The sequence below is a fragment of the Archocentrus centrarchus genome, chromosome 8 (assembly GCF_007364275.1).
Source record: "Archocentrus centrarchus isolate MPI-CPG fArcCen1 chromosome 8, fArcCen1, whole genome shotgun sequence".
In the NCBI taxonomy this organism is placed as follows: domain Eukaryota; kingdom Metazoa; phylum Chordata; class Actinopteri; order Cichliformes; family Cichlidae; genus Archocentrus; species Archocentrus centrarchus.
The window spans coordinates 21,172,337-21,200,121 of NC_044353.1; the positions used below are offsets into that span (position 1 = coordinate 21,172,337).

General features: G+C 38.7%; 3 protein-coding genes across 3 annotated transcripts; 1 reads left to right on the forward strand and 2 right to left on the reverse strand.

Moving 5' to 3' along the window:
* Positions 1 to 1,206: 1,206 nt before the first annotated feature.
* Positions 1,207 to 2,207, forward strand: LOC115785146 (neuropeptide B-like). The gene is made up of 2 exons (XM_030736630.1): positions 1,207 to 1,464; positions 2,079 to 2,207. The coding sequence occupies exons 1-2, from the start codon at positions 1,207 to 1,209 to the stop codon at positions 2,205 to 2,207; spliced, it is 387 nt and encodes a 128-aa protein (XP_030592490.1).
* A 600-nt stretch (positions 2,208 to 2,807) lies between these two features.
* Positions 2,808 to 14,584, reverse strand: LOC115784910 (guanine nucleotide-binding protein G(o) subunit alpha-like). The gene is made up of 10 exons (XM_030736315.1): positions 14,430 to 14,584; positions 12,684 to 12,819; positions 12,510 to 12,601; positions 12,310 to 12,402; positions 11,673 to 11,833; positions 7,403 to 7,531; positions 4,887 to 5,016; positions 4,695 to 4,766; positions 3,936 to 4,023; positions 2,808 to 3,032 (listed from the first exon to the last, which is right to left on the reverse strand). The coding sequence occupies exons 1-10, from the start codon at positions 14,466 to 14,468 to the stop codon at positions 2,842 to 2,844; spliced, it is 1,131 nt and encodes a 376-aa protein (XP_030592175.1). The 5' UTR covers positions 14,469 to 14,584; the 3' UTR covers positions 2,808 to 2,841.
* A 238-nt stretch (positions 14,585 to 14,822) lies between these two features.
* LOC115784475 (ethanolamine-phosphate cytidylyltransferase-like) lies at positions 14,823 to 27,045 on the reverse strand. Its single transcript, XM_030735700.1, has 13 exons — positions 26,705 to 27,045; positions 20,714 to 20,802; positions 20,135 to 20,296; positions 19,974 to 20,040; positions 19,803 to 19,887; positions 19,660 to 19,701; positions 18,392 to 18,524; positions 18,175 to 18,257; positions 18,003 to 18,080; positions 17,835 to 17,900; positions 17,682 to 17,747; positions 17,509 to 17,597; positions 14,823 to 16,460 (listed from the first exon to the last, which is right to left on the reverse strand). The coding sequence occupies exons 1-13, from the start codon at positions 26,833 to 26,835 to the stop codon at positions 16,346 to 16,348; spliced, it is 1,206 nt and encodes a 401-aa protein (XP_030591560.1). The 5' UTR covers positions 26,836 to 27,045; the 3' UTR covers positions 14,823 to 16,345.
* Positions 27,046 to 27,785: the final 740 nt, after the last annotated feature.

The following is a 27,785-nucleotide window of genomic DNA, read 5'->3' on the forward strand; positions in this document are numbered from 1 at the left end:
CTCAGCCATTTAAGAGCAATCTATTTATTTGCCTTCAGATGTTTTGGGGGTTATTTTGCAGAATATTTTTTGCAGCACATGGCAACATTTGGTTGCTCTTGCATTTATCTTCTTTCAAATCATCACTAAACACTAGTGACCCAAATTAGGTGACATCACGCTGCCTCCACCATGTTGAACAGATGTGGTGGTATACTTTGAATCATGAGCGCTTCCTGTTCTTAAGCTCATCTTGGTTTCATCCATTTAAAGAATGATGTTCCAAAACCGGGTTGGACTTTTTTTTTTAGATGTCACTTGTTGTTTGCACTGTATGCGGACCTTCTGTATTTTACATTTCTGTAAATACATCTAATCCTCCAGCATTATTGATATGATTAAATATTGTGAAGTACTTTCCCTTCATCTGCAGTGTCAGTGCATTTGTTGTTTCTAAGAATTCCAAAATTGATTATTTTTCCACTCATATACTGCAGTTTCTGCTCTTATTTTATAAGCCTGTTTTGTTTGTTGAGAGTTCCTCACAGAGACACATAATTAAACTTCAGACCTAATGCAACACAGGTGACTTGTGACATTGGGACTTCAATAGAGAGGCCACAGCAGTCAGTTTGGATGATGATGAGTTGGTAAGTTATCAGACTATGGCCTATGACATGTTTATATGCATAAATACTCAATGCGGTGAGTGACAAATAGTCTACGCTGAAAACTAAAAATATGGGACTATTCTCATTGGTCATAACCCAAACAGCTGACAATTTTTCCACAGATGGACTGTCATACTGACATATAAACACCTATCCAACTAAATAATGGTTAAATAAAAGGGAAAAAGGCCATACCATAGTCAACTGCCCAGTTATTTTGGAGCCTGTGTAAATGGAGGGAACAATGCTAAACATGATAATTCATAAACTGTTGCCATAATTTTGTTGAATCCCTTGAATTAAAGCCTACAAAACTAAATTAGAAATTGTGTCACTGCCCAAATACGTGAAGCTCCAAACACACACATCAAACAGACCTCTCGCAGCACAATCTGGCCTATAGGATCTCAATGATCGCGCAGGTTTCTGTGACGAAAACTGGCAGCATAATCACGGGTCCCTATAAGTAGACTCGGAAAACGCAGTGAGTGGTAACTTCCAGGAGGACTAGTTGCTGTAGAGTAAAGGTGCGCAGATCCAAGCGTCAGTGCTCGACATGGAGATGCTTTCTAAACTCACGCTCCCCATCGTAGTGATCTCAGTGCTGGTCGCTTGCAGTCCGACGGAGGCATGGTACAAGCAGGTGGCCGGTCCGAGCTACTACTCCGTGGGCAGGGCGTCCGGTTTGCTGTCCGGTACCCGGAGATCAGCATACGTGAGAAGAGAGGAGCCGTACCACTCAGAGCTCGATGAATCTGCAATCAAAGACGTGTTTTCTGAATTACCTGCGTCCAGTTCCATTTTGAAGACGATGGTCAGTGGTCGTTTTTAATGTGTGCGCCATTGCTTTACGCATTGTACATAAGCGTTCAAGCGCAAATATCCAAATTTTAAATATTCTTTTCCATTAATAATAGCAAACCTTTGGCAAGTTGTAAAAATATAGTGGAAAAATTACTAAACGTCTGGCAGTTAAGTTGTTCCTAGAGGCGGTTTTATGATGCGTGACGGTCACTTCAGTGAAGAAGGCGCTGTCCATTCAGCACCACTGGGATATTCTATAGTGCAGGTAATTAGATAGGGGGTTAGGTTGTAACAACGTTAATGGTATTAAAATAATCTATCATTCACATTTTCCTCATCAGTGAACAATAAAGGCATTAAAAAAAATTATCAGATGAATAATACAATTTTTAAACAGCAAAGTAACAGGTTTTGTTAAGTACCCCCGATTTGACATTTTGAGTTCTCTACTGAATCCTCAAAGAATCCTGATGGGGTCCATACACTGACCAATAACTTAAAATTTCATACAGGAGTACGTTATCCTTTTTTAAACAACCTCAAGCTGATTTAGGTATCTAGATTAAAAGGAAAATATTTTTGCACTCTTATACAATCCCATTTGTCTTTCTCCTCTCCAAATAGCCCGTTTGTATAAAAGATATTACACCAAACCTGCAGAGCTGTGAACACATCCAGGGAATCAAGGGTTCGTTTCGGTGCAAAGCGGACATCTTCCTCTCTCTGGACTCCTCAGACTGTGAGGCAGCCTGAGCAGTAAATCCGACAGCCGGGACAGATGACCACGCATATACTTCACGAAGAGTAACATTTTAAAACTGGACATTTTAATAGGTGTTGCAATAGAGGCTACCCTTATGAATCATTTGACCAGATTTGATAAACCTGCTCTAAACTTTTAAGCTGTAAAAGAAATGTATTAATGTATATGAGTTTTCTTGAATAAAGTAATACTTCATCCTTGTTGAATGTTTACAATGTGACTTTTGTTACTTGACACCTTCACCCAAAATTGCCTGCTGCAGTCTTTCTAGTAGGACAAATACCTTTGCTCAAGCAGTGCAATGACAACTTGCTGAACAGGAGCGAGCAATGAATGCATCAATTTAAAACAAGATGTTTCCAAAGTTGTAGTTAATCTTTGTCCGTGATTTAACAGAAATGTGCTGAGTGTACATTTTGGGTTTTTCAGAAGAAAAAATGTAAGGGGAAAGAGCCAAATTATAAAATGATCAAACATGCTTATAAGCAAATGTTTTATTTAAAATGTTAAACTCAAAAAGTGTTACTTTGACTAACATCACAATAATAAAAACATTGAGAAAACAAAAAACAGAACACTTAAATTACAGCAATGAATGACTAAAAATCCAAGTCTCCGGAAGACTTAAACCAGCTGAACACCTGCTAGGTTCTCCCTCATAACCTGATCAACGACCACATGAAAGGCCACCTGTATGCTGGCTGTGTCTATGGCAGTGGTGAAGTGGTGGTACACAGGGTTGCCAGGACTGCTGTTGCATGCTGAGAAGATTGCAGTGATGTGGTGGGCTGCAGCATCCACATCACCATCAGCTCCTAGATAGCAGTGAAAATGAAACAAAGTTACAGGACAAACTTAAAATCAGTCCATGTCAAATAAGGCGTGGGTACGTTTTCCTTCACAATCCCCAAATGCACTGAGGGTTTGCCTCACTTGCTCGATGTCTTGACGGCTCTGAAATATGGCCATGATCCATAAACAATGAATGACACAAATAAAAAGGTCTTTCAGAAAATACTATGTTGATCTCTGACCAGAAGGAAGGATGGACTGATTCAGCCAGCAAATGTACAACATGATGCACCAGTAAATTTTTCCCCAAACATATTGTTCAATTTTGGTGGTAGAGTGCAAACTGTAGCCTCAGTTTTTTGTTCTTAGTTGAAAAGAGTGGCACCTGGTGTGGTCTTGTGGTATTGTAACCCATCTGCTTCAAGGTTTGAGTGTTCAGAGATGCTCTTCTGCATACCTTGGGTGTAAGAAGTGTTTGAGTAACTGTTGCTCACTCAGTATTTATTCTTTTTCAGACCTCTGTAAACCTAGAGATGGTTGTGTGGGAAAATTCCAGTAAATCATCAGTTTCGTAAAGACTGACTAACATCTGGCACCAATCAAGCCACATTCAAAGTCACTTAAATTACCTTTCTTCCAATGTTTGAATTTCAGCAGGTTGTCTTGACCATGTCTACAGGCCTAAATACGATGAAATGCTACCATGTGACTGGCTTATTAGACATTTGCATTAACTAGTAGTTGAACAGGTGTATTTAAAGTGGCCATAGTTTGTGTATTTTTTGTAAATTAATCTCCCTAAAATAAGTTCATGTAAATTTGAGTTTGGGATGCTTTTTTGTGAAGGTTTGACAACTCTCACTGCCCTCTTAGAGACATTTTCAAAAGAAAATTTAAGGGGGGGGGGGGGGGGGGCTCTGATGTACCTTTATAACTGGACTGGTAAAGTCTCAAATGTCTCCCAGATTTTAGGATCTTCTCTCGGAAAAGGTCAGCTTTGTTCATGAACAGAATCTGGAGGAGAGAAATAAAGTGATATTTAAATTATTCCAGTTGAACCCTTTCAGCAGCATTTCCATCATCATGACTTGCAGTCTCAAACTATCACCTATCATAAGATACAATTAATTATCTACCTGAGGTCTTTTTTTTTTTTTTTTAAACTTGAGGATATTAGGCAGTTTTAGAGTCAGTATTATGCCTCATTATACCTGATTGTTAATACAGTATTTGCAAAACCTATGTTCAAGCTCAGATCCATGTTCTAATTTCAGGTCATCTCCAGTCACTGTGGCATTACCCTTAATTCAACACCGAAATCGATTTTCTTCATACTGCTAACACTAGAATCAACTGCTCAGCTTTAAAAACAAAAAAAAAAAAAAAACATGTAGAAATTATTCAAATGCCTGAAAGACTAAGTGTTTCACATTCATCAAATCCAGATATTGACTCATACCCATGAAAAGAATTCACAATATTCTCAGTATGAAAGAAAGTAAATTACTTGCCTCTCAAACATTGCCTACAGTTTACTAAATAAATAAATGTCCTGCATCTCAGAGCAGCCAGTTACAAATGAGAAAGCAAAGGAAAAAAAAAATTACTTCAGTCTTTCCCACAAAGTTTTAGGCCTGAAAGGTTTACAGAAACTTATTCAAATTATTAACTGCAGATAAACTTACCATTGTAGTTCCCTGGAAAACTGTGTTGGCACAGACTGATGAAAAGAGTTCAAGACTTCCCAACAGCTGATTCTAATCAGGAAAGAGTACAGTTTACACCAACCTGAGCAAAACTCACTGGCTTTACTCGTCAATAAGACAAAGAGGATTACCCTGGATTTATGTTATTACAGCTGGTTTGTAACAACATACCACTGAAGGATCCTCCGGCAACGTCTTATCGTAGCTGTTGAGGGCCACAACAAACACCACACCTTGAACACCTTCAAAGCAGCGCAGCCACTTCCTCCTCACACTTTGCTGGCCTCTGACATCATACAGCCTGTCAACAAGAAAACACCTCAATTTTTCCTTTAAGCACATTAGATGTATTTTTATAATATCTTCCACATATTTAGAGCTTAAAATTAAATTGCTAAGGCTTGGTGTCATCCTGTACTAAATCTGCAAGTGATTGATAGCATTTTATATTTGGAAATTGTGTAATTTATTTATATGAATGTCATTACAAAAATTAGAATAGCATACTATACATGGCAACAATCTGTTTTATTGCATTTTATAGGTGAGGAAATGTGTCACTAAAATCCACATCAGCGGTTTTTATTGTGCAGGTCTCGATAAGCACCCAACTCATACGGCAGGGTGCTCAGCACTTACAAATAACATTTCACTCTTAAAATATTGGAGCAATTCCCAACAAGGTTCTACATCAAGTGAAGCTAAGGGTCTTGGTGACACAGGTAATGAGTTCCCATTTTGGGGAATGATTACTGTCCTCATGTCAGAGACAATGAAGCATTTACCCCATTGGTCAAAGCAGCGTTAACAAGCTGGACGACAGGTTTTAACCAATCACATTTGACAGCAGTAGTTTATGTAGTGAGAACAAGGGAGAAAAAAAAAAAAAAAAAAAAGAAAATCGTTTACGACAGCAAGAGAGCTTTTATGGTCACTTCCACGGAGTGAAAAAAACAGGATCAGAACAATACAACTCACTTAACACATTGAGTTCAGCCACAGAAATGAGACCGTGTCTGCACACCAAGAGCAACAAAGCATTCATTATCCACCAAAATAGCATTTGAGATCAATTTAAAAAAAAAAAAAAAAAAAAACAGAATCAGACCACCAAGAAACTTTATACAGTATTTAAATAAACCACTGAACGATGGTAACATCACATCAGCTGGTACAGAGAAGTGCGGCATGAACTTTGTGAGCTTTTTTACATCTATTGCAACTACATTTTAAGTAAGCACTAGAAGGTCCCCCCCCCCTCAGCACTAGAAGGTTTAAGTAATCAAAAAAAAAAAAAAAAAAAAAAAAAAAAAAAAAAAAAAAGGTCACCTTTGGTCTTGCCAATGGTTGGTGAAAGAGAAAAAGGGGAAAAAAAAAAAAAAAAAAATTTAAATTGTGTATTCTGATCAAATTTCAAGATTACAAACTATTAAGTTTATAAATTCATATTTATTAAAAAAAAAAAAAGTGCTGTTGCAGTTCTCAAAGCAGCACATAAGCACAAGCAGTACATAAGTATTCATATTCAAGTCTTGGCATGTTCTGGATGCTGTTTATGACTCACACACTGAATGCAGTCATAAAGGGAAAGTACACAAGCATCATGAATGCGTGGTTATTCTGAAAAACTACAGTTTGGGGAAAGAAAGTTGGGATTTCAGTGATTCATAGCTAAACTTTCTCTACATTCATGCTAGTACTTGTGGAATATGCAGGGAGAGGGAATTCATCCATATTTCACGTCTGATTCATTCCAAGCAGCCGCCTCCCTCAGCTCAGGATTGTTCAGTTGAACAGAGTGCATCTTGATTATCTCAAGCTGATATGCAAGAGATTCATTTCTTACCTTTACAAAAATGAATTTAAAAAACAAAAATGTTGAGATGTGTGCTGCAAGTAGATAATCCATCATAATGACCAGCAATTTAGCACAGTATGCTAAAGTTACATTATTTTTTGTTTAAAAAAAAAAAAAAAAAAAAAAAATCTGAATCGAGCACCCTTCAGGCAGTTTCAATAAATACTATGACCCAGTGATTTCTCTCACTTCACTTCTGGATGCCTTTGTAGCATTTTATTGCACTCTCAATGCTCATTTCTTTGACTTTGTCATTACTCAACTGTCCAATAATGGATTTGGTGCTTGTGCGCATTCTGCAACAACAAATCATGGCTCTCTACAGCTCCACCAATATTTAAATTAAAAAAAAAAAAAAAAAAAAAGTACAACTATAAGATTCCAGAAATAAGTCACCAAATCAGTCATTTCTAGTCCTGCATCAACGTTCCTTTTATAATCACTTAAACAGTTATATTCTCAATAGTCTGCCTGTTTTTCTCCCTACCAAATACTGTAGACCTTGAGTCAGCTGCATTTGCAGTGTATGTATGGATTTGATTGATGATGCTTTTAATGGTCGATTTATAATACATTTTTATTCCTCTTTGTTGTGGAAGTGTTAAAGGAATCTTGTGATAACAAATACTTAATTGTTTACGTAAATGTACAAGATGCAAAAAGTTCAACTGTCCCTTAAAGTGATGTGAAAAATTAATTTTACTGTCAAATGTTAACACCCCCCCAAATCAGAGGTCCATTTGGAACCATTAAAAAGCACTGTTTATTTTGATATTTCAGGTGCATTTATTTCATCTGTGCACTGTGTAATTTGGACTTAATTTCTTACCGAAAGACAGTTTTATTAACTTGAAACTCTGTCTCGATGATTCCTCGGGTCCTCACTCTGACTCTCAGAACATCGGTATCTGTGGGAATGTAGTTTGGTGCAATAATTCGACTCATATTCTCAAAGAAGCTGGATAGGGAGAGAAAAGAAACAAATTAAACTTTAGATTACAACTCATTTGTTTTTGGCAGAGTTTATTCAGTTAATATAACCATCGGATGTGATACAATCACCGGTTTGCAAGGAGAAAATGTTCATTCTCCAGCTGCTTGGCAGTGGTTCCTGGAGGTTGCTGGCTCTTGCTGGGTGGAAACAGTTGCAAAGGTGCTGCACCAAAAATCTCCTAGGGATCACTTTGGTTGCTAGCAAACTGCCACAGTTGCCTGTAGTTTTTCCATGTTTGTCTGTAAAAATGGCTGAGCAGCAATATGCTAGGAACCAAAGCAATTACAAGGTTTCCTGAGTGACAAATCGTTGCCAGAAAGTCGCCACAATTGTCACACATCCACACATCTTCTGATTGTACAACCAGTGTAAGACCTGGCATTTTTAGGCATACCATGTTATGGTATTGTAATCTGATCTTTAGTGGCATTAGGTACAAACAAGTTACTGTTCCATTCAGGCCATTATTCAAGCAGCTGGTAACGATTTAATAAGGCAATCCCACAAACCTGTAAAATTATATTGTTAAAACGGATTAGTCAAGTGTTAATCAGTTGATTGATGACCATTTTAAATGTCATGCTGGGGTACTGCTATATCCAAGCTCAGTATAAGCAACACACTGAAAACTTCAGCCAAAAGATGAAGACCATTGAGAACAAGACCAACTGGAATGCAAATGGAGACAAGCCTCAGCAAACCAGATGTGCTTACAGTTGGGCATGAATATTTGTGGCTGCAGGTCTGTTATGAGTCATACTGTGGAAGCACATCCATTATCCCAGCAATTATTTTACACTGCCAACATGTGAGAAAGTGAAAATGTTCAAGTCAGCTATTCTAAAGTGAGATACATCCTAGAAACAATTTGACTACAGTTTAGTTCCACTGACACAAAAACCTTTTATAGATTCTCTTATCTCTTTGCATTCTCGGCAGTTCCTGACACACACACACACACACACACACACTATATTGCCATAAGTATTCACTCACCATCTAAAAATCATTTAATTCTGTCATTTTAAATCCCTTCCATGGCCGCAAGTGTATAAAAACAAGCACCTAAGCATGCAGACTCCTTCTACAAATGTGTGAAAGAATGGGTCGCTCTCAGGAGCTCAGTGAATTCCAGCGTGGTACCGTGATAGGATACTACCTGTGCAACAAGTCCAGTCATGAAATTTCCTCACTACTAAATACTCCACAGTCAACTGTTAGTGGCATTATAACAAAGTGGAAGCAGAACCAGCGGCAACCTTTTTGACAAGTTGAGCTACACTAGCTCGTCTGTTGGATCAGACCGTGTGGGCCTGCCTTCGCTCCCCATATGGATCAATGAGCCTTAGCGGCCCATGACACCCGTCACTGGGTCACCACTGTTCCTTTCTTGGACCACTTGATACTGACCGCTGCGGAAAAGGAACACCAGACAAGAGCTGCAGTTTTGGAGGCACTCTGATCCATCTAGCCATCACAATTTGGCCCCTGTCAAACTCACTCAACTCCTTATGCTTGCCCATTTTTTCTGCTTCTAACAGATCAACTTTGAAGACAAAATGTTCACTTGCTCTCCAATAATTAAAAGTATGCATACCCCTTAAACTTTTCCATATTTTGTCACATTACAACCATCTGTCCACAGGAAAACTATTAGTCGTGCACTGCACAAATGTGGTCTTTATGGAAGAGTGGCAAGAAGAAAGCCATTGTTAAAAGAAAAGCATAAAAAGTCCCGTTTGCAGTTTGCCAGAAGCCATGTTGGGGACACAGCAAACATGTGGAACAAGGTGCTTTGGTCAGATGAGACCAAAATTGAACTTTTTGGCCAAAATGCAAAACGCTATGTGTGGCAGAGAATTAACACTGCACATGCTCTGAACACACCATCCCCACTGTCAAATATGGTGGTGGCAGCAGATGTGCAAAGCTGGTGGAGACATACCTTAAAAGATTTGCAGCTGGAATTGCAGCAAAAAGTGGTTCCACAAAGTATTGACTCGGGGGCCGAATACTTCTGCACACCTCACTTTTCAGGTTTTTATTTGTAAAAAATGTTTTGAATCATGTATAATTTTCTTTCCACTTCTCAACTGTATACCACTTTGTGTTGGTCTTTCACATTAAATTCCAGTGAAATATATTTATGTTTGTGGTTGTAATGTGACAAAATATGGAAAAGTTCAAGGGGTATGAATACTTTTGCAAGCCACTGTATCCCACCCACTAACAGGTGCCATGATGAAAGTATTATTCTCTGCAGTCAGTTGTCATAATGGTGTGTGTATAATTTTTTTTTTTTTTTTTTTTTTTAGAAAGACAAAAGTGTACAGTAGTTTAGTGGTAGATCAAAGGGGAACACCAAGAATGGCTTAAAACTAAAGAAAAATCAACCACAAATGAAATGCCATATCTGCCCTTGATTTGCATTTTTTATGCCTCATGGACACAAAGTCAGAATTTTACATCCCTTTACAGCAGCAAATTCAAGCTGATTAAAAGGTACTGCTGACTAGGATCGACTTCTAAAACACATTTCTGTCAATATTTAACTTGTATTAACAGCAAATTTCTACTTGGCAACATGAACAGTTCTGTTGACGCCGAAGCTGATGTCAGAAGTCATTTTACACATTCGGGTCCTGAGGAAATCAAATATATCACAACAGTCTAATCCAACATTTCCAGAGGGAGAAATCAATGCGGGGTCCAGCAGTGTGAGAACACTGACAAAGAGCTGGTCGGTTTCACATTACGCTCCAGCTCCTAAGTCCTGAGTTCTGATAATGAAGCCGTCACAACTCTCAGACTGGCCACATGAAAGAAATTTTATCTTGACAGATCTACTCCCTGTTGCCTCGAAGATAAGAGCTTCTATTCAATCCATTTATTCTACAGTCACTGAAGAAATTCCAGTTTTACTTTGAAAGACTATGAAACCGACACTGACCTGACAGTCTTGTATTTTTTAAATTAGATTAACCTGCAACAAGTGACCAAAATTTTTATATATTAAAAAAAAAAAAAAAAAAAATTATATATCAAAACATCCTCATGAATGACCTATTGAAATTAAACTATTAATTCAATGTGGAGCAGAGGTCATTAGATGATGTCTGTGCACTATGGTAACAGTTAATGTTAATGAATGTGGACTAAATGGGAGGGACAGGCTAGACCCAAAATCCAATAAATGCATACACAGAAAAAAGAAAAAAGGTAGCATTTCACAAACCTTTAAATCCAACTTGCATTTGACTTATCAGCTCCCATCATTGATGCCTTTATTAAAGACACATCAACAATGGCTCCAATAGAACACTGCATTTAACAATCAACATGTACCAAGTTGCCCAGTGGAATAGCTGATATTCACTACATAAATTACATTTTGTGTGTGTGTGTATGTGGGTGGTGGTGGGGTATCATAATTACACTTGCAGTGAAAATAATGGCATTTATTAAAATAGATTCCACTCACATTAACAATTCCCACTTCACTTGATGACAACATACAAAATCTGTGCTGAGTAGTTGTGTAGGATTCATGACATTTTGAAGGGTGTCTTCTTTTTAAAACTGAACAGCTACATTTGCACATTCTGAGGACAGCAATAGGGGAAAAACAAGATCTGGCCGCTTAAATTAAAAAAAAAAAAAAAAAAAAAGTGATGAAAACACTAATCTAACTCCTCCCAAACGTACAAATACAGAAAAGTTGTGTAAGCACTGATTCATACTCCAAGTCTCCTATAAGTACAGCTTTGGACGAATGTGTTTGGACTTCTCAAACCAGCAAACTCTAATATTTGTTTTATCTGCTCCACCCTAATTTTCATCTCCCTAGATATCTGTAAACAGTTTTTTTTTTTTTTTTTTTTTTTTTTTTTTTAAATAAATGTGGTCCAATTAAGCCTCCTATTCCACAAATGTCACAGAAATCATTTCCTGAGCATGAGTTATTCTCGGCACACTCTTTACTGTTGTTCTGTATTGGCAAGATGTGACGCCATGCTTCTTACTGAGCGATTTCCCATGACATTTGCCACCAGTCATAATTGGGCGTGTTGCGCAACATAAAGTCACTTAATGTCAATCTACTTACTAAAGAGCAGAGTCATTCAGCTCAAACTCATAACCTCGGGCTGCAGCTGCTCGGACCCCTTGGTCAGCCCAAAGCGCGCAGAAAGCATGAGCCATGAAAGGAAGGAGCTCCTGATCGTCTCCTAAACACTGGCTGCAGGACAGGATGGAGCGAGCATGCTCCTGAGAGGGACAAAATATACACAGACATATATACAAAGACACTTTAGATTTCATTTGGAAATAAAAGGGGTAAACCTGGTTTGCCTCCCATCTTTAAGTACTGCATTCCAGGTTATACCCTCATTTTGTTGCATTTATTTAAAACTAAATAGACCCATTTGGCATTTACTCAAACTGTGGCAGGATATTCTGTATGATATCTGAAAAACAAACACGTACATGTGGTGTTAAATGTGTTCTTGCCATCTTGATTGTGTCTACTGTTTGGACAGATCGAACTGCATCATGAACCAAGATTGTTCTGCATGCACTGATACCACGTGTTGCCTTTTGCATCATTTGATTCCATGTTAAATGGGGATTATAATGATCAGTCCTCTGTACTGATGCTGTGTGACATATGGATAAAGACTGCCATCTAGTGCAATGAAGAGGAGTTGCAATCAAAACGGACTACCAAGACCTCTTAATTTCACCTTATTCTGCTTGTTAGCAAGGTTTATCCGCAGCATCCCCATGCCTTGAAGAACAGTCTTCATAGAGGTCAGGAGGTTGTCCAGTACTGCAGGCTGAGTGGAACACATCAGAAGACATTGTGTCATTTATCTACATAAGTGATTATGTACAAAGTTGTTTTGGCCCTTACGCAGGGGAAATAACTCATTTTGTCCATTACCTTGAAAATAATAAGCTCTTCTTTGGAGAAGCCATGATTATGGATGATCTTTATTTGTTTGATGATGGTGCTCTTTCCAGTCTCTGGAGCTCCTGACAAACCAAAATTAATAATTTCTTTTAGCGTCCCAAAACTTAACATATATACATATAGCATATATAAATGGACAGATACCGAGCATAAGAATTTTGACCACGTTATTCTCAATGCTGGCATGTTCATTAAGGTCCCGCTCCATTTGAGAGCTTTGGAGTTTTGCCTTTTTACGCTCCTCTGCAACATCCTGGCGAAGGCACATTCCGAAGCACAGCTAAGGAGAAAAAAAAAAATATATATATATAATATTTTCCCATTGAGATGTGTTTTTCAAGTGTTCCTTTAATTTTGACATTGTATTATAACTTCTGTGCAGTTTTACAATTTCACTGTTTTGAGATTTCCCCCACAATCCTTCAAATATCAGCAGGTGCCTGTGACTGAAGCTGGGTAAATGTGTTGAAGACAGTTTTCATGACAGTGGCAAAGTAGCCCCTGAACTCTGTCACTACTGTCACATTAAAAATAAAATAAAATACACACAGACATAGCATGTATGTGTGTTTTACACTTTGAAGATTCTCTAAAACCACCACTTTCCTTGGTTTGATCCACACTGGCGGAGCCAAAATCCATGAAAAAAAAAAAAAGATATGAGTCACATTTGATCTAGAACAGCCTCAGTGTACAAAAATTTGTAGAACCTGTAAAATCAAACGGTCTTTCTACAAATGGAGGACAAATAGAAATTGTTTTAAAAAAAAAAAAAATTGACACTTTGATAATATTCTGCTATGCATTTAAGAAAGCCACATAATAAACCATAAAAATTTAGATTTGTCCAGCTCAGGCATCTAAGGGCACACTTTTGATGAGATATTTTAGTTGCTGTGTGCTATGCTTCGTTACAAATACGCCAGAACCTGAAAAAGTAGATTTTAAAAATACTGTTTGATTAATTCTTGATCATTAAGTTAAAGATAATAACCCTCATGCTGAATACTCAATTTCAAAATCTAAGTTGTCCAACTTTTCAGATTCACCAGTTTTTAAAGCAATTTCAGTATTTTCAAATCTCTGCTCAAATACACAATTCATATAATAAAAATAATAAAATATTATATATAAAACATATATAAAATATTACAGAGGCAACTGATTAAATCCTTGTGGGCAAAGAAAAGCTATTATTTTATTTATAAGGATATAAAAAGGTTGCACAGATTAACATGGCTAAATGATGCATTACTTTTTTTTGTAGATTATGACATAAATGTGACAAATACTCAGGACCATAGAAATACTTAACATTTTATGTGTTTTTAACATGTTTGTAGTATGTAACAAGGTTGCAAGGCTGGAGTCTATCCCAGCTGTCAGGGCCAGAGGCAGGACAGCTGGACATAAAATTGTTTACTTATAAGACAACTCAAAACAAAAAAAGTGGATTTAACTTATTTTATTTTATATACTTGACATGCTACTTTGGAACCCCCCCGAAAAAATTGGTTTGCATTTTGTTTCAGGACAGGTAATTTACCCAACAAATGCACGTTTTAGTGTTTTGTGCATGGATTATTTTCAAATTCATGACTAGAGAGCACATCCCATAAAATTTCAAAAAAAATATTTTCATTTAAGTGTATTTTGGGTCACTTTAGGAAAAGTAACATTTTTTGCTGCCAAATGTCAAAACGAGTCAAGTTTGACCAGAACAGTATGTAAGGGTTAAACCTGAGTGCGTTAGCACCTTGGTAAAGTGTTATTCATTTATTATATTCCACACCGCTTTCACACTTTGTTAGCCTGTTGCTAAACAATTCTGCTCATATTTTTAGTTTTGTACCAAAAGGCTTAAATTACTTAAATGAAACAACAACCTACCTGCAGGGGAGCTGGCAGTGCATTAAGACATGAAAACATTACTGCTTTGTTGCTTTTCACTCTGGGATGGCGTTACCAGCTTTTCTCTTCGGGGTGATGAAGGGAGTAGCTAATTGGCGTTAATTAGGGCCACGTGCGTGCGCCTATGGCTCGACGGGGACCAGGTACACTCAACCGAGTAGGCTACGTATTGACGTGTAAGAGGTATATTCTTTTAAAGCAGGGGTGGGCAATTAATTTTCCCCGGGGCCGCAACAATAAGCTTATGAAGATATAATATTAATATTGATCAGACTTGAGTTTAACTTATTGGTGCAGGAAATTAATTGCCCATCCCTGCTTTAAATCATAATTAATAATGACTGAAATTTAGGACGGCTTCTTGCTGTAACTTCATGCCTCCGTTTTAAACATTTACACGTATTTTATCAAACTCTCTCCTTCTTCTTCTCTTTTTGGAAAGCTTACAGAACTGTGCTGGGCACTAATCAGCTGCTATAATAAACTTACATGAATGGCCTGACATTTAACGAGCTCTGTGTGACTCATATGTTGCAAAACTCAGATCAGATGATCTCTTTCTGGCTCTCTAATCAAAGGTCGTTTCTGTGTCCAAAACATGACTTTACCCTTTTATAATGTAACTAATGTGCAGCTTCGTCATCTGCTTCCTTAACCGAGGAATCGCATTAACTGTGAAGACAAACAACACACTGTGTATAAAAGACAAACAGCTTTTCAGAATAAATTGTTATTATCAGCAATAATATACTGCAGTCCAATCAGTTTCTGCAGCATACGTAACATATTGATTATAGCCTATACTTAATACATTCCAAACTGACATACAGACAATGTTTTTGAAACGATATGAAAACATCTATACAGGAATTAATGGAGAGGAGGTGAGTAAAATATACATCTACAAAAAAATATATAATTTAATCCTGTTTGATATAGAGACAGACGTTAAATTGAGACAGTAAGAGGTCTACTTCATGATCAAGTCAACAACTCTGAGCATCTGCCATAGTTCTGTAGTAATACCGTGAAAGCTAAAGGTTAAAACCATAAGTTTCTGTATGTTAGGATAAATGTGCCATGTGTTGATTAATAATAAAAAAAATAAAAAAAAAATTAGAGCTACTGCACTCAAAAGGCCAGATGTTCAGATCTCAACAATGTGCATTTTTGAGTTAAAAAAAAAAACAAAACAAAAATAACAAACTTCATTTAAAATGTTTAGATTTTCTGTGCAGTCTGTGCCATCCGAAACAGAATCTGGTATGTACAGAACAGAGAAGCAGGGAGAGATCTCTCTCCTGATTCTCGCGTGTTGTCAGCATCCTCCAGAGAGCCTGCAGTCGCTTTTATAACACACACAGACACACATAGTGTAATAGATTAGTTGTGAGGCTAGCCCATTGCTGGGCAAACAGCAGCATCAGCCCCACTGAAATGACAAATCAAATCACTTCTTGTTATATAATCAAGTGTCTAACCAACAGTTCAAGATCGCACACTGCATATGCCCAAGGAATAAGATAAAATGCTTTTTTTTTAATAGGAAAAAGTATTTAAAGAATTAAAAATGGCATAAAATAGACATTTGAATATATAGTGACATCTTCCTCCAAACTTTTAATATATCTTATCATTTGCATGTGTGATTGTTGACTGACACAAACATATAATTGCATATGCTGAACATATTGATACACCCTCGTTGCACACTATATTATTACCTGATGATCCCACAGCAGATTACGTCACCCTGGTTAAAGAAGGGGCTGCTGTAAAGACTACTGATATTAGTCAGGATCATGTGTGGAGGGTGTCATAGCACTTACAAAAGGGTTGATTATAATGTACATGAGTTTATATTAGTTGAAAGGGTCACTGTCAGCTGAAGGTGCCTACAGCACAGCCTGTGCTCTTTCTTTAGTCTTTTCTTCCTCTTGTCGCTTCATGGCTTGGATCACTGCAATCTCTTTGGCCTCTTTCTTCTGGTTCCTCGCCTCGAATAGCAACCTGATTTAAGTGGAAATAATATATAGTAAGCCCTGGTGTCAAACAGATATTCACTCACCAGCCAGTTTACTTGGTACATCTGTTCATCTGCTCATTAATGGAACTGTGTAATCAGCCAATCATATGACAGCAACCCAGTGCATTTAGGCATGTAGACATGGTCAAGAAGACCTGCTGAAGTTCAGACTATCAGAGGGGAAGAAAGGTGATTTAAATGACTTTGAAAGTGGTATGGTTGCTGGTGCCAGACAGGGTGGTCTGAGTATTTCAGAAACTGCTGATCTGCTAGGATTTTCCTACACAACCATCTCTAAGGTTGCAGTGAGATGGTCTAAAAAAGAGAAAATATCCAGTGAGCAGCAGTTCTCTGATTAAAAATGCCTCAGTGACGCCAGAGGTCAGAGGACAATGGCCTGACTGCTTCAGGTTGATAGGAAGGCAGCAGTAACTCGAATAACCACTCGTCTAGAATCTCGATTTCTGCTGCGATTATTGAAAGGATATTTGCCTGGCACACTGTTGGGTCTTTAGTACCAACTGAGCATCATTTAAATGCCACAGCCACAGTATGGTTGCTGATGTATCCATCCTTTTATCACCACAGTGTATCCATCTATTGATGGCTGCTTCCAGCGGGATAACACACCATGTCCCAAAGCGCAAATCATCTCAAACTGGTTTCTTGAACATGACATGAGTTCACTGTACTCAAATGGCCTCCACAGTCACTAGATCACAACAAATCTGCGACCGCTGTAGGGTGCTATCATGTCAATGTGGACCAAGGAATATTTCGAGCACCTTGTTGAATCTATGCCACAAAGAATACAAGCAGGGTGTATCTAATGAACTGGCCAGTGATTGTCTATTACATTTATAATTCCCCCAAACCACCTTAGCTTCAACATGTTGTGTTGTAAATTGTAACTTTTATACATTTTATACAGTGTACCAACTTTTTTTAGTTTAGCAGTCCAATTTGTCCCCTTAAAAGATTCTGCGAATGCTACAAGATGTGGGATAAATTTGCCAAATTTGACTATTTTACCTGTTTTTGATTATCCTTTGCACAATGGCATCCGTAGTGAGGCTGTTCCCACTGTCAACAGTACGCAGGATTCCTTTTCTTCTGGGCTCCTGAATGTTAAGAAAAAACTGTTAATTGCTACGAAGGTCTTTTCTTTAAATGGCTGCATAATGTGGGAGCAACTGGAGTCTTACAGCATAAGGGTCGGATCCATCTTTATCAGGATATATTTCTGTCTTTCCATGGCAAACAAGATCCACCTATGGAAATTAAGTCATGCGTGTTTCATTATATTACTTTTTCCTGTTGCCTATGCAGTGGAAGAGGTAACTAGTGCTTGTACATACCTTGAAATGATCCAGCAAATCTTTTGTGACAGCAAAAGGTGCGCCGATCACCACTTCTGACACATACTGTAAAAATAGAAAAAAATACATATATAAGTCATGGATTTATGCATAAAAAATAAACTTTCATTGTACTGTGCTGATTGACAACGGTTAAACAGAACTCACTCGACAAGCCAGGACGCTCAGAGTCCTTTCATGGACATTCATGATGGGGTAGTTTTTCCCTTTGTAACGATTCACCTCCTGGAAAATATGAACAGACATATTGAAAATTTTCAAAAGAAGGAGGGATTAAATGTCTCACAAAGACACACAAAAAAAGCACAAAACTACTCACCTGATCAAAGTGTAACCCCACTATAATGTAAGGCTTTTCTGCAAGCTTATGCACGGCTTCCAGAAAGTCCACATGGCCAATGTCTGACAGGAGACTAGTCAGGGATGCATTTCAAAAAGGCCGACCATTTTGTAGCAACTGTTTTATCATTTACAGGGAAAAACAAGGTCTGTGTATAATAAACTCTTGCAATTCTTATGAAGTTAACAAAGGATACGGAAGAGGTCAAAGGCTCCTGCCACATAGATTATAGTGTCTCCAGGTTGAGGCTCCTGGCCTGAAGCAAACTGGATGATTTTCTGAGATGTCTGAAGGAACTGAGACACCCCTGTCCAGGGACTATGGCCCTTCTGATCGATCAAGAAACAGGCAAAAGAAGAAAAGAAGCGTGATGTGATGAGTAGCAATAAGACAGATATACCTCAGTGTAGATAATAGTATTTACAGGGACTAGAAAGAGCAATCATATTTCTCTGATATTAGCTTCTCTTCAATGACTCCCTGTTAAATCCAGAATTGAAATTCTAATATACAAAATCCTGAATGATCATCATCATAAAGAAGCCACTGGGGACTACCCATGATGATCTGAGTGCATTCTCTCCACTCCTCTCTTTTTAATGAGAGTATGCATCACATGTCTCTCCTACATTTAACTTTAGTCTACTCTCTTCCATAGTTTGTGTTCTCTCCCTAAACACTCATTTTTCTCTTTTCTTTCCAATCACATCCAAGTGGGTGCAGAAGATAGCTGCGCCTCCATGAGCCTCGTTCTGCTGGAGATCTCATCCTGTTAAACGGGAGTTGTTTGTTTCCACTATTGCCAAGCGCTTGCTTATAGGACATGTTTTGGAGGTTTTCTCTCTAAAAGCGTAGCGACTTTACCTTACAGTATAAAGCACCTTGAGGCAGCTGTTGATGTGAATTGGTGCTTTATAAATAAAATGGAACAAATCCGACTTGAGTATTATCCCCACATCCATACCAGACCAGGATTAATCTTGTGCCACATCACTGCCACCTAGTGGTGTGAGTAGCAATGTCACCTTTGGTCAATAGCAGGCCTACAAACCCAAAATGCATTTATTCATCCCTCGCCAAATTCACAGCATTACTCTTCCAGTCTTAAATGTGAAGAGACCCTCTACTTCTTTTAAGCTGTTCAGAACCACAGCATGTTGGCTTTGAGTTCCTTTCCCCATCCAGGAACAGAAGTGGCATTCAGTATTGACTGGAAAGGCCCACCACTTGATTACAAAGTGGGTTCTAAAGTAAAGAGCTTTATTTAATTATGTCTGACATCTGGTCCAAACACCAAAGCTTGCTATTTAAATAACAAAACAGTTAAATTAGAGGAAGTCAAAGAGCCAGGAATTTTGTTGAAAGCAGACCCAGCTGAAAAGCTTCACTTTGAGCTGAGGTTTTGATATTAACTGGCTTATGAGCAACCCATCGTATTAAGCTGGAAGTAGAAAAGTAACTTACTTTTCCAAAGTTGTCTGTGTGCTCTTGATAGTCTGAACTGTCCTAAAAAAAAACAAACAAAAAAAACAAAGAAAAGAGGAGATGGAAACTTGAGGTTTGTACTCTGAACTGAGCCTATATAGAGAGAATTAGGTGAAACTCACAATGTTGCTGTGGTGTGCTTTGGTCATCAGCAGCATCCTGCCAACCAGGTCTGTTGTTGAAACTCCCTGGGTTCTCTTACACTCCCTGTAACATCACGCCACGCTATGTAATTTAAAAAACACACACACACACCTGGCCCTCACCATGCTTATTTGGAAAGGAAAACTCACCTATACCGTCCTGACTTCTTCACCTCTTCATATGTATCTTTTCCATCCACAGTTAATGTTATATCATCTGCAAGAACAGCATGCATACTTTAGAGAATGTTAGCTGACTACAAATCCAGCTATGTGTCTAAATAAGGGCATGCATCGGTCATATGCTGTACCTCCGTGCACACAAAAGTCACAGTTATACTTGTCGAGGGTCTCGAGGGTGGTGACATAAGGAGCTCCTTCCACGACTTCATCCACCCATTTTATGGCCCGCACCATCTTATATCTTTCTTCCTGAGTGAAGACTGGCGGACCCTTGTGCTTTGAAATCTCACCTTGCAAACAAAAGAGCAGAGTGTAACAGAATAATCTCAGCTGAGACTAATAAAACAGATGTATTTCTATCACTTAAGTAAAGAGAAACATTGCTGCGATCTGTGCTGGCTCTGACTGTCGATGCATTCTGTGTTATCACAATGTCAGAGCACCCCAGTGCACCACAGGAGGGTGGGGCACAGCTAAATTGCCCCACTACTGTCACAACAACTCTTTCCAAGTGCAGTGCATGCAGCTAGTGCCTGCCTGCTAATGACAGGACTGAAGAAGAAATATAAGCCCTGCAGGTGCTATAGTAAAGAAAAAATGCAGATGTACAGTAAAGAGAAAAAAAAAGTGCAAAGAGAGGATTTCTGTTGTAGCTGTACATGTGGAAAGCAGTATCTGTGTATCAGGGTCTTGGTTTTGAGACTTACTGTCAGTGTGTACTCCAACAATGAGGTAATCTCCCATGGCCTTGGCCTGCCGCAGCTGGTTGGAGTGGCCATAATGCACCATGTCATAGCTGTGGAGGAAAAACGCAAGAAGAAAGAGTATGAATGTCCACAAAAGCTGCACCTTTGTAGTGAGGTACAGTGGCTGTAGGGATTACGGGTTACGACATACTATGTTTTTAATGTTTGTAATATTTACAGTGTTCTTTTATTATAAATCAATCGGCATAAACCCCAAACTAACTTCATCAAAGTCTCAAAATTACAAAGTAAAATGTTAATGGCTGTGTGTTTTCCCTCCCTCTTCTCCCCTCCCATTGTATGATACCATCTGTGCATAATTAGATTAGCACATATTGGACACTGAGATTGTAACACAGTGATCTAGCACATTGATAAAGAACAGACGGGCATTAGCCCTCAATCACTATCACTACTGCCAACGGCCGACATCCTTTTTTTTCTTCCTGTTCTACTTTGAACATGATATTGGCAGCTGATATGAACAAGAGTAAACATCTACTCTGACGAAGGAACCTGAAGGTAACATTGAAACTTAATGGAGGTAGATTAGGCTTAAAGTACATTAAATACCATACTGTGCACAAGTATTGATCCACACCTCATATCTTTATATTTAGCTTCCACTGAGTCAAAAGGGTTTTAAGCAATAGTTCTCCAGCTTCCTGGTGGTCGTTCTAAGGTTTTCTATGGACACTGGCTGCTTTTTTCACTCATCCTTGTACCCGATGTTTTTTGTTTGTTTGTTTGTTTGTTTGTTTATTTGTTTATTAAGCCACTTCACACTGATCTATGAATTATTCAAGCATAAAAAAGGTCCAAGGGATGAACCAACATTGTGAAGAACCAATTTTAAACTGTCTTTGTTACTAGCAGCCTGTCACAAAAACATAATTTATTCCCATTACTTTAATTGAATCTGTGAAAGATGCCAAAAATAGCACAGTTTGACAGGCATAAAATAAAAAGATGATTCCCAAAGAGCCACTAGCCGAAAACTGCTGAAAACTCATCCAAAATTGTCTCAGTGGAAGGGCAGCTGTCAAGAAGCCATTCTAAAGGAAGGGAAACCAAAAAGGCTTAAGTATGCCTAATTACATAAGAACTGGACTGAGAATCAGTGGCAACAGGTCTTATAGACTGATGAATCCAAATTTGAAATTCTTGGATCAAATTGTCATCAATATGTCTGAAGGAGATCAGGAGAGAGGTAGAACAGCGAGTGTCAACAGCTCTGTCATGGTTTTGGGCTGCATTTCAGACAGCGATGATGGAGATCTTGTCAAAATGAATGGACTTGAAATGAACAGAAAAGTATTCTCAGATTTTGATTCACCGTGCAATGCCATCTAGAAAGCATCTGATTAGCACTGGCTTCATTTTTCAGCGTGACAGTGATCCCGAACACTCTGCCAATGCAGTAAAAGCATACCTGAATAGAAGACACACAATGGAACACTATCAGTCATCAATTGAGCTCCCCAGTGTGGGATCATCTTGACAGAGAACGGAGCCAACATCCAAAGCTTTGGATGTCCTTCAAGAAGCCTGAAGAAATATTCCTGAAAACTACTTAAAGAAATTACAAGAAATCTGCGTTCATGTTGTGTTCAAGAATTAAGGTGGTCATACCAGATATTGGCTGTTAGAATTGTACAAACTCTGTTTTATTTTATATACTACCATGTATTTTGCCACATTTCAATAAATCAGTGCACCTATGAACTGTATTACACATTTGGACTCTTGAGAGTAAAGCCCAGAACAGCACTATGAATAGCATCCTAAAAAAATCAATAAGAAAACAGCTCCACCAGGGCAGCAACAGAAACCGATCCCATGTTGTTCTGCAATGTCACTCTACACAATGAAGCAGTAAATGGCCGGAACGGCATTGAGCAATAATGTGAAATTTGAAAAAAAAATAACCACAATTTAGATTGTGATCACTGCTCATTATGACCAAACACACTAGAGGCAAAAGAGGCTCGTCAAAGAGCTCATCAGAAAGAAATTTTGTGTTGGTGTCTTGTGCTGTCAGTCTGCTGAAACTGGATCCACGTGTGCAGGCTCTGAAGCAACAGAAGTGAGTGTGACAAAGTGACACAGAGGAGCATTTGAAGGTGGATGATAAGAGATGAAAACTGAGACCCAGACAGTGAAAGGAATAATGCTTTTCCTGGTGTTAAACTATCTAGATGCCCAACATGTGACCATATTCCTCTTGTATCTTTTAGCAGGGATCATTAAGCGTATCACCGAGGGATGATGAAATATTCATTAGGGTGCTCTGTTAGGAGACACCCAAACAGCACCTAAGCTTCTCATTATGAATAACATCCAAACATCTCTGTACACAGGTATAGAAAATAGTGGATCTGCAAAGATTATAATCTTTAATTGGTATAAATTGACTGTAATGCCACAATAGTGAGAAGCGATATTAGAACTACCTGAATAAACAGCGCCAGAAATTTACATACACTCGTCATGGACATGAATGTTGTGGTAATCACCGTGGACTGAGAGGGTGTCGACCAAGAAAGAAACCCATGCTCCAAAATCGACACCTTCACATTCAACTGAAATTTGTAGCTGCCCAGAAGGACAAGCCAAATGCCTTCTGGAGAAAAGTTTCAGATGAGACAAAGATTGAGCTATTTGGCCACAATAACAAGAGGTACGTTTGGGGGTGTAAAGGTGAGGCTGTCAAACCTAAGAACACTGTACCAGCTGTCAAGCATGGTAGTGGTAGCATCATGATCTGGGGCTGTTTTGCTGTCAGTGGTACTGGTACATTACATAAAGTGGATGGAATAATGAAGAAGGAGGGCTACCTCCAAATTCTTCAACTTCATCTCAAACCAACAGCTAATTGGCTGAAACTTGGACACAGTTGGGTGTTCCAACAGGACAACGATCCCAAACACACATCAGAACTGGTTTGAAAATCCATAAAGCAGGTTAACATTAAGCTTCTGGAATGGCCTTCCCAAAGCTCCCACCTCAACCCTAGTGAAAATTTGTGCACTATATTTAAAAGCCCGGTCCATACAGGAAATCAAATAATTAAAATGAACTCTACCAATTCTGCCAAGAAGAGTGGTCAAATATCCAGCCAGAATTATGCCAGAAGCTTGTTGATGGCTACCAAAAGGTGCAACTTGCTGAGGGACATTTAACCAAATATTAGTGGGGGTGTATGCATATATTTGAGCCTATATGCGTAATTTTGGCCCTGCGTGGATTCGAGAAAATTCAAAATAAATTGTAACTTGTGCACCAAATTCTTGTTTTAATTATTTAAAGTCGTTAAGGATGTACACAATACAATCATCAACTTTATGAGGCTGATTTTTTGATTAAGATTTCAGTTGTCAACTCTCAGGACACTAATGATCTGAGATAATCCTGGAATTAATTAAGACACCACTATTTCACAAAGGCTTTAAATAACTAGTTTATAGTCTTCTTTGTACACATTACCTCAGCAGATAGTAGAAATGGACTTTACACTCTTCCTTGATGATGCTTCTCTGACAATTGATCTTTAACCCCTGTCACCTTCTTTCAGAGTGATAAATAAGAACAGAGAGAAGCAAGAGGAAGAAGAAGACGGGGGAGGGTCATAAATATCTCAACAGTTGAACTGAATGCACTCTTTCCTTGAACTTTTTCCTCACAAGCAGCTGACACAGCAGGATATCAGTAGAAACATGGAGATGTACTGTACAGTCAGGCTTCGGGGAACAATGTGCTCAGTGAGAGGCACGGTTGGCCTGAGCAGGTGTGGGCTGGAGGGGTTAAAGAGGTTAATGACAAGAGCTCTGTTGGCATTGACTCTCTTTGCATGCTCACCCCACCGGTTAATATTCCGGCATCCCAAATATTCTGCAACATGCCATCAAACAGCTACACAAAAATGGCAGGATTTCGACAAGAGAAAGCCGCCATAATCCTGGCCTTCATACACAGAAACTCAAAACATCTATTTTGCCGCTGCAGCATGGCACCATCAAAGTCTGGTCTTTCTCCCAGTGGAGATATTTGACAGCCAGCTTATTTTTTTTCTCAGTTAATTGTGCTATTTGTGTCGTACAAAATCCCATTATGACTGCAAACATTTTCCAGCAACAGGTTTATATAGCTTGTTTTATTATGCTTTCATATGAAACCAGCTAATATGAGACATTTCTCATGGGGGAAAAAAATGTCTCAGATAGTTCAGTAAATGTTTGCAACTTTTTAAATTTCATCCAAATTTCTGAGAAATCCACTGCTGTCAGCTGAATACAGAGAGTTTCCCTGTTTAGTCTTAAGCTACAAATCTTGGTGCAAACAGCCATTATTTTTTTTAACCTTTAACTTTAACCTTTAACACAGAGGTCAATGGACGTGAAAAGCGGTGCTGTTGTCGAGTTTTTGAGATGCCACGAGCGCCACAAACAAAATTCCATCTGCATCCATTGTTTTTGGGATGGGCATACACATGCCTGTGTATCAGAGATGTGAAAACCCCCGCAAATGCAACCATGGTTAGATATGAGTATGAATAAATGGGAAAGTGCTTTTTAAATAATTCTCTGTGACATTTTCATGAAATGCTGAACTCCATCTAGCCCAGTCCAAAAACCCTGTTTAGTGTGCTCATTGCATTATGGGTGACAACAATTAACTGTGATTATTGTGGCTCATCTAGCTAAGTGATTTACTTGGATATTGTAACATCACTGATATGTCCCAAGCATGTGCAGTGTTTCCACAGTGCTTAATTAAATGGTTTAAAACTGGAGTTACAAAGACAACCAGCAGTTTCACCTCTCAGTCTAACTGTTGTTAGTGTGTTTGCAAGCAGGGGGAGAGCAGTGATGTGCTGTATATCACATTATAAAGTACGGCATTGGAGCTGGAGAAGCAGAGCAAGCAAATCTAATTTTGCGCCGTCTTGTACATGCTTGCTGTTTTGCAAGACGAGTTAATTTTGTGCGATAAGCCGTATCCTGCCCACAGCTCTGTGTTCATATTAATCCATCACATGTATTACATCAAAGACCGCACCTGCTGTTATGTGAATGCCTTACTCAAATCTAATATGATTATTTGTTATTCCGTTACATCACACCGAGGAAGACGCCCTGTTTTACAGCTGTCATTAAGGAAGTTACAGTTATTCTGAGTCAAGATAAGGATAAGTGTCCAAGCATGTTTCTCCTTTGAGTGCCTTATGCTCAAACACCTGGTTGGAGTAAGTTTAATCATTTAATAATTTATACCAGTTTTTTTTTTCTACTGTGACATGAAAACAAAAAAAAAAGAAGAAAAAAGCACCTTCATGGTAAAAGTAAGATTACTATTCACACTGACAGACGGTTGCATTAAACTATAAAACAGTAATTAATGATGTTCTAATATAATTTTGGCAAGGGAAATGCAGCATCAGCCTAAAATAAACCTGGGAAATCTTACTTGCTAAAAATTGATGCTGCACTAACTAGTTTGGTTTATCCTCTTGGTTCTCACATGTAGTCTAACTTTTACAAAATCCAGCATAAAGTGAACTACTTTGTCCAAAGTCTGGTCATGGTTAAATGGTCTACAGAACTCGGTTATGATCAAATGCAGCAGCAAAGATCGCATCTGTGCTGATGTTTTAACAGTGTCCTTACTGAGACAAGCAATATAACTAGATATGATGATGTAATTAAATTGTGGATGCGACTAAATCAATAGCAGGATATTCGCTTTTAACAGACTCGACTGTGAAAAGTTGAATGCATCCTGATACCACTGAAGAATGAGGCAGCATTGCTGTCAGCGTCCAGTAACCTGCAGCAGGCCTGTTCCAGTAGCAGGTGAAATGCTGCCACAGCCAGTGAAACGCGCTCGACGTATGCAATGAGGATAATGCTGTGGTATCTTCATCACATCATTAGTACTCCGCTAAGAACTCACCAGCCATCGCACCACACCCGGATTCTTCGCCTCCTCTTCTCCGGACTGCAAGCTGCGGCGCCCGGGGTCGTGCCTGCGTCTTTCCCGGCTGCTGTGTTCACTTGGTGGTGGTGATGCCCGTTCTTGATCATGGTGAAGCTGCTGACTGTGCAACTTGGAGCGACAGATGAACTCTCGTCAAATGAGGTGGTTACCGGACCGTGTCGGTTGTGTGTCCCGTTTCAGCAGGACAGCCGGTTTCTGTATCAGCAGCAGCGGGAGTAGTGCGTTGCGCCAATGCCTCCTCTACCGGCGACGCAGGGACGCACGACGACCTTTGCGTCAAGTTGGCCAAAAATGAGGATAAACCACAAAGGAAAGGCGCATTATTAAAACCCAATCTATTATATCGATTTATGTCAGTTTTATTTTGAAAAATCTTGTCCAGAGCTTCGAGTTTATTAAGGCTTACTTGACAAGGGTCGCGTCGTGCGATGGTGCCGCGGCCGACATATTGTTACATAATAGCGGCGTTTTCCACTGTCAGGTGACAATATCTGGATTTCCATATAAAATTGCAGGCTGTGCGTCTTTGATGAGCGGCGATGTTGGTCTACACTCTCTATTACCTCTGTTTGGCTGAAAATTATCTCTGTATATATAGCAACCATAATAAAGATAAGAATTAAAATATTATTAGAGCCAGTCCCTCGTTTTATTTGTTCTAAAACATTCGAAAAATATATTTTTTTGATAAATTATGGTAACCAAATTAATTTTTAAAAAAAAGCTCTAGTCAACATCTGAATTTATAATTGTGTAATTAATGAAATTTATAACCTACACTGATTTATTTTCCTAATTATATGTATGCATCCAACCTCGCTAAATATTGCACTCTTCAGCGTTTGTATTTATCATAGTGTCGTCTGTTCACTCCACTTTGAGATGATTTAGCTGTGGGTTGTACTGTGTCTAATAACTTGTCCAAGCTCATTTAACAGGGACAGTATATCAATAAAGGCCTCAGCACTGTCAGCAAAGCCCCAACAGTATATGCAGCACCTAAAGATATATGCCTGGATGGATGGCTAAAGATTTA

Coding starts and splice junctions, on each gene's coding strand:
- LOC115784475 (XM_030735700.1), bottom strand. CDS start 26,835: ATGATCAAGAACGGGCATCACCACCACCAAGTGAACACAGCAGCCGGG. Junction 19,702..19,802: donor AAGCACACCACAGCAACATT/GTGAGTTTCACC, acceptor GTTTTTTTTTAG/GACAGTTCAGACTATCAAGA. Junction 17,598..17,681: donor ATGGATCCGACCCTTATGCT/GTAAGACTCCAG, acceptor CTTAACATTCAG/GAGCCCAGAAGAAAAGGAAT.
- LOC115785146 (XM_030736630.1), top strand. CDS start 1,207: ATGGAGATGCTTTCTAAACTCACGCTCCCCATCGTAGTGATCTCAGTG. Junction 1,465..2,078: donor GTTCCATTTTGAAGACGATG/GTCAGTGGTCGT, acceptor CTCTCCAAATAG/CCCGTTTGTATAAAAGATAT.
- LOC115784910 (XM_030736315.1), bottom strand. CDS start 14,468: ATGTTTTCATGTCTTAATGCACTGCCAGCTCCCCTGCAG. Junction 7,532..11,672: donor CTGAATGACTCTGCTCTTTA/GTAAGTAGATTG, acceptor CTCCCTATCCAG/CTTCTTTGAGAATATGAGTC. Junction 4,024..4,694: donor TTTTCCAGGGAACTACAATG/GTAAGTTTATCT, acceptor TCTCTCCTCCAG/ATTCTGTTCATGAACAAAGC.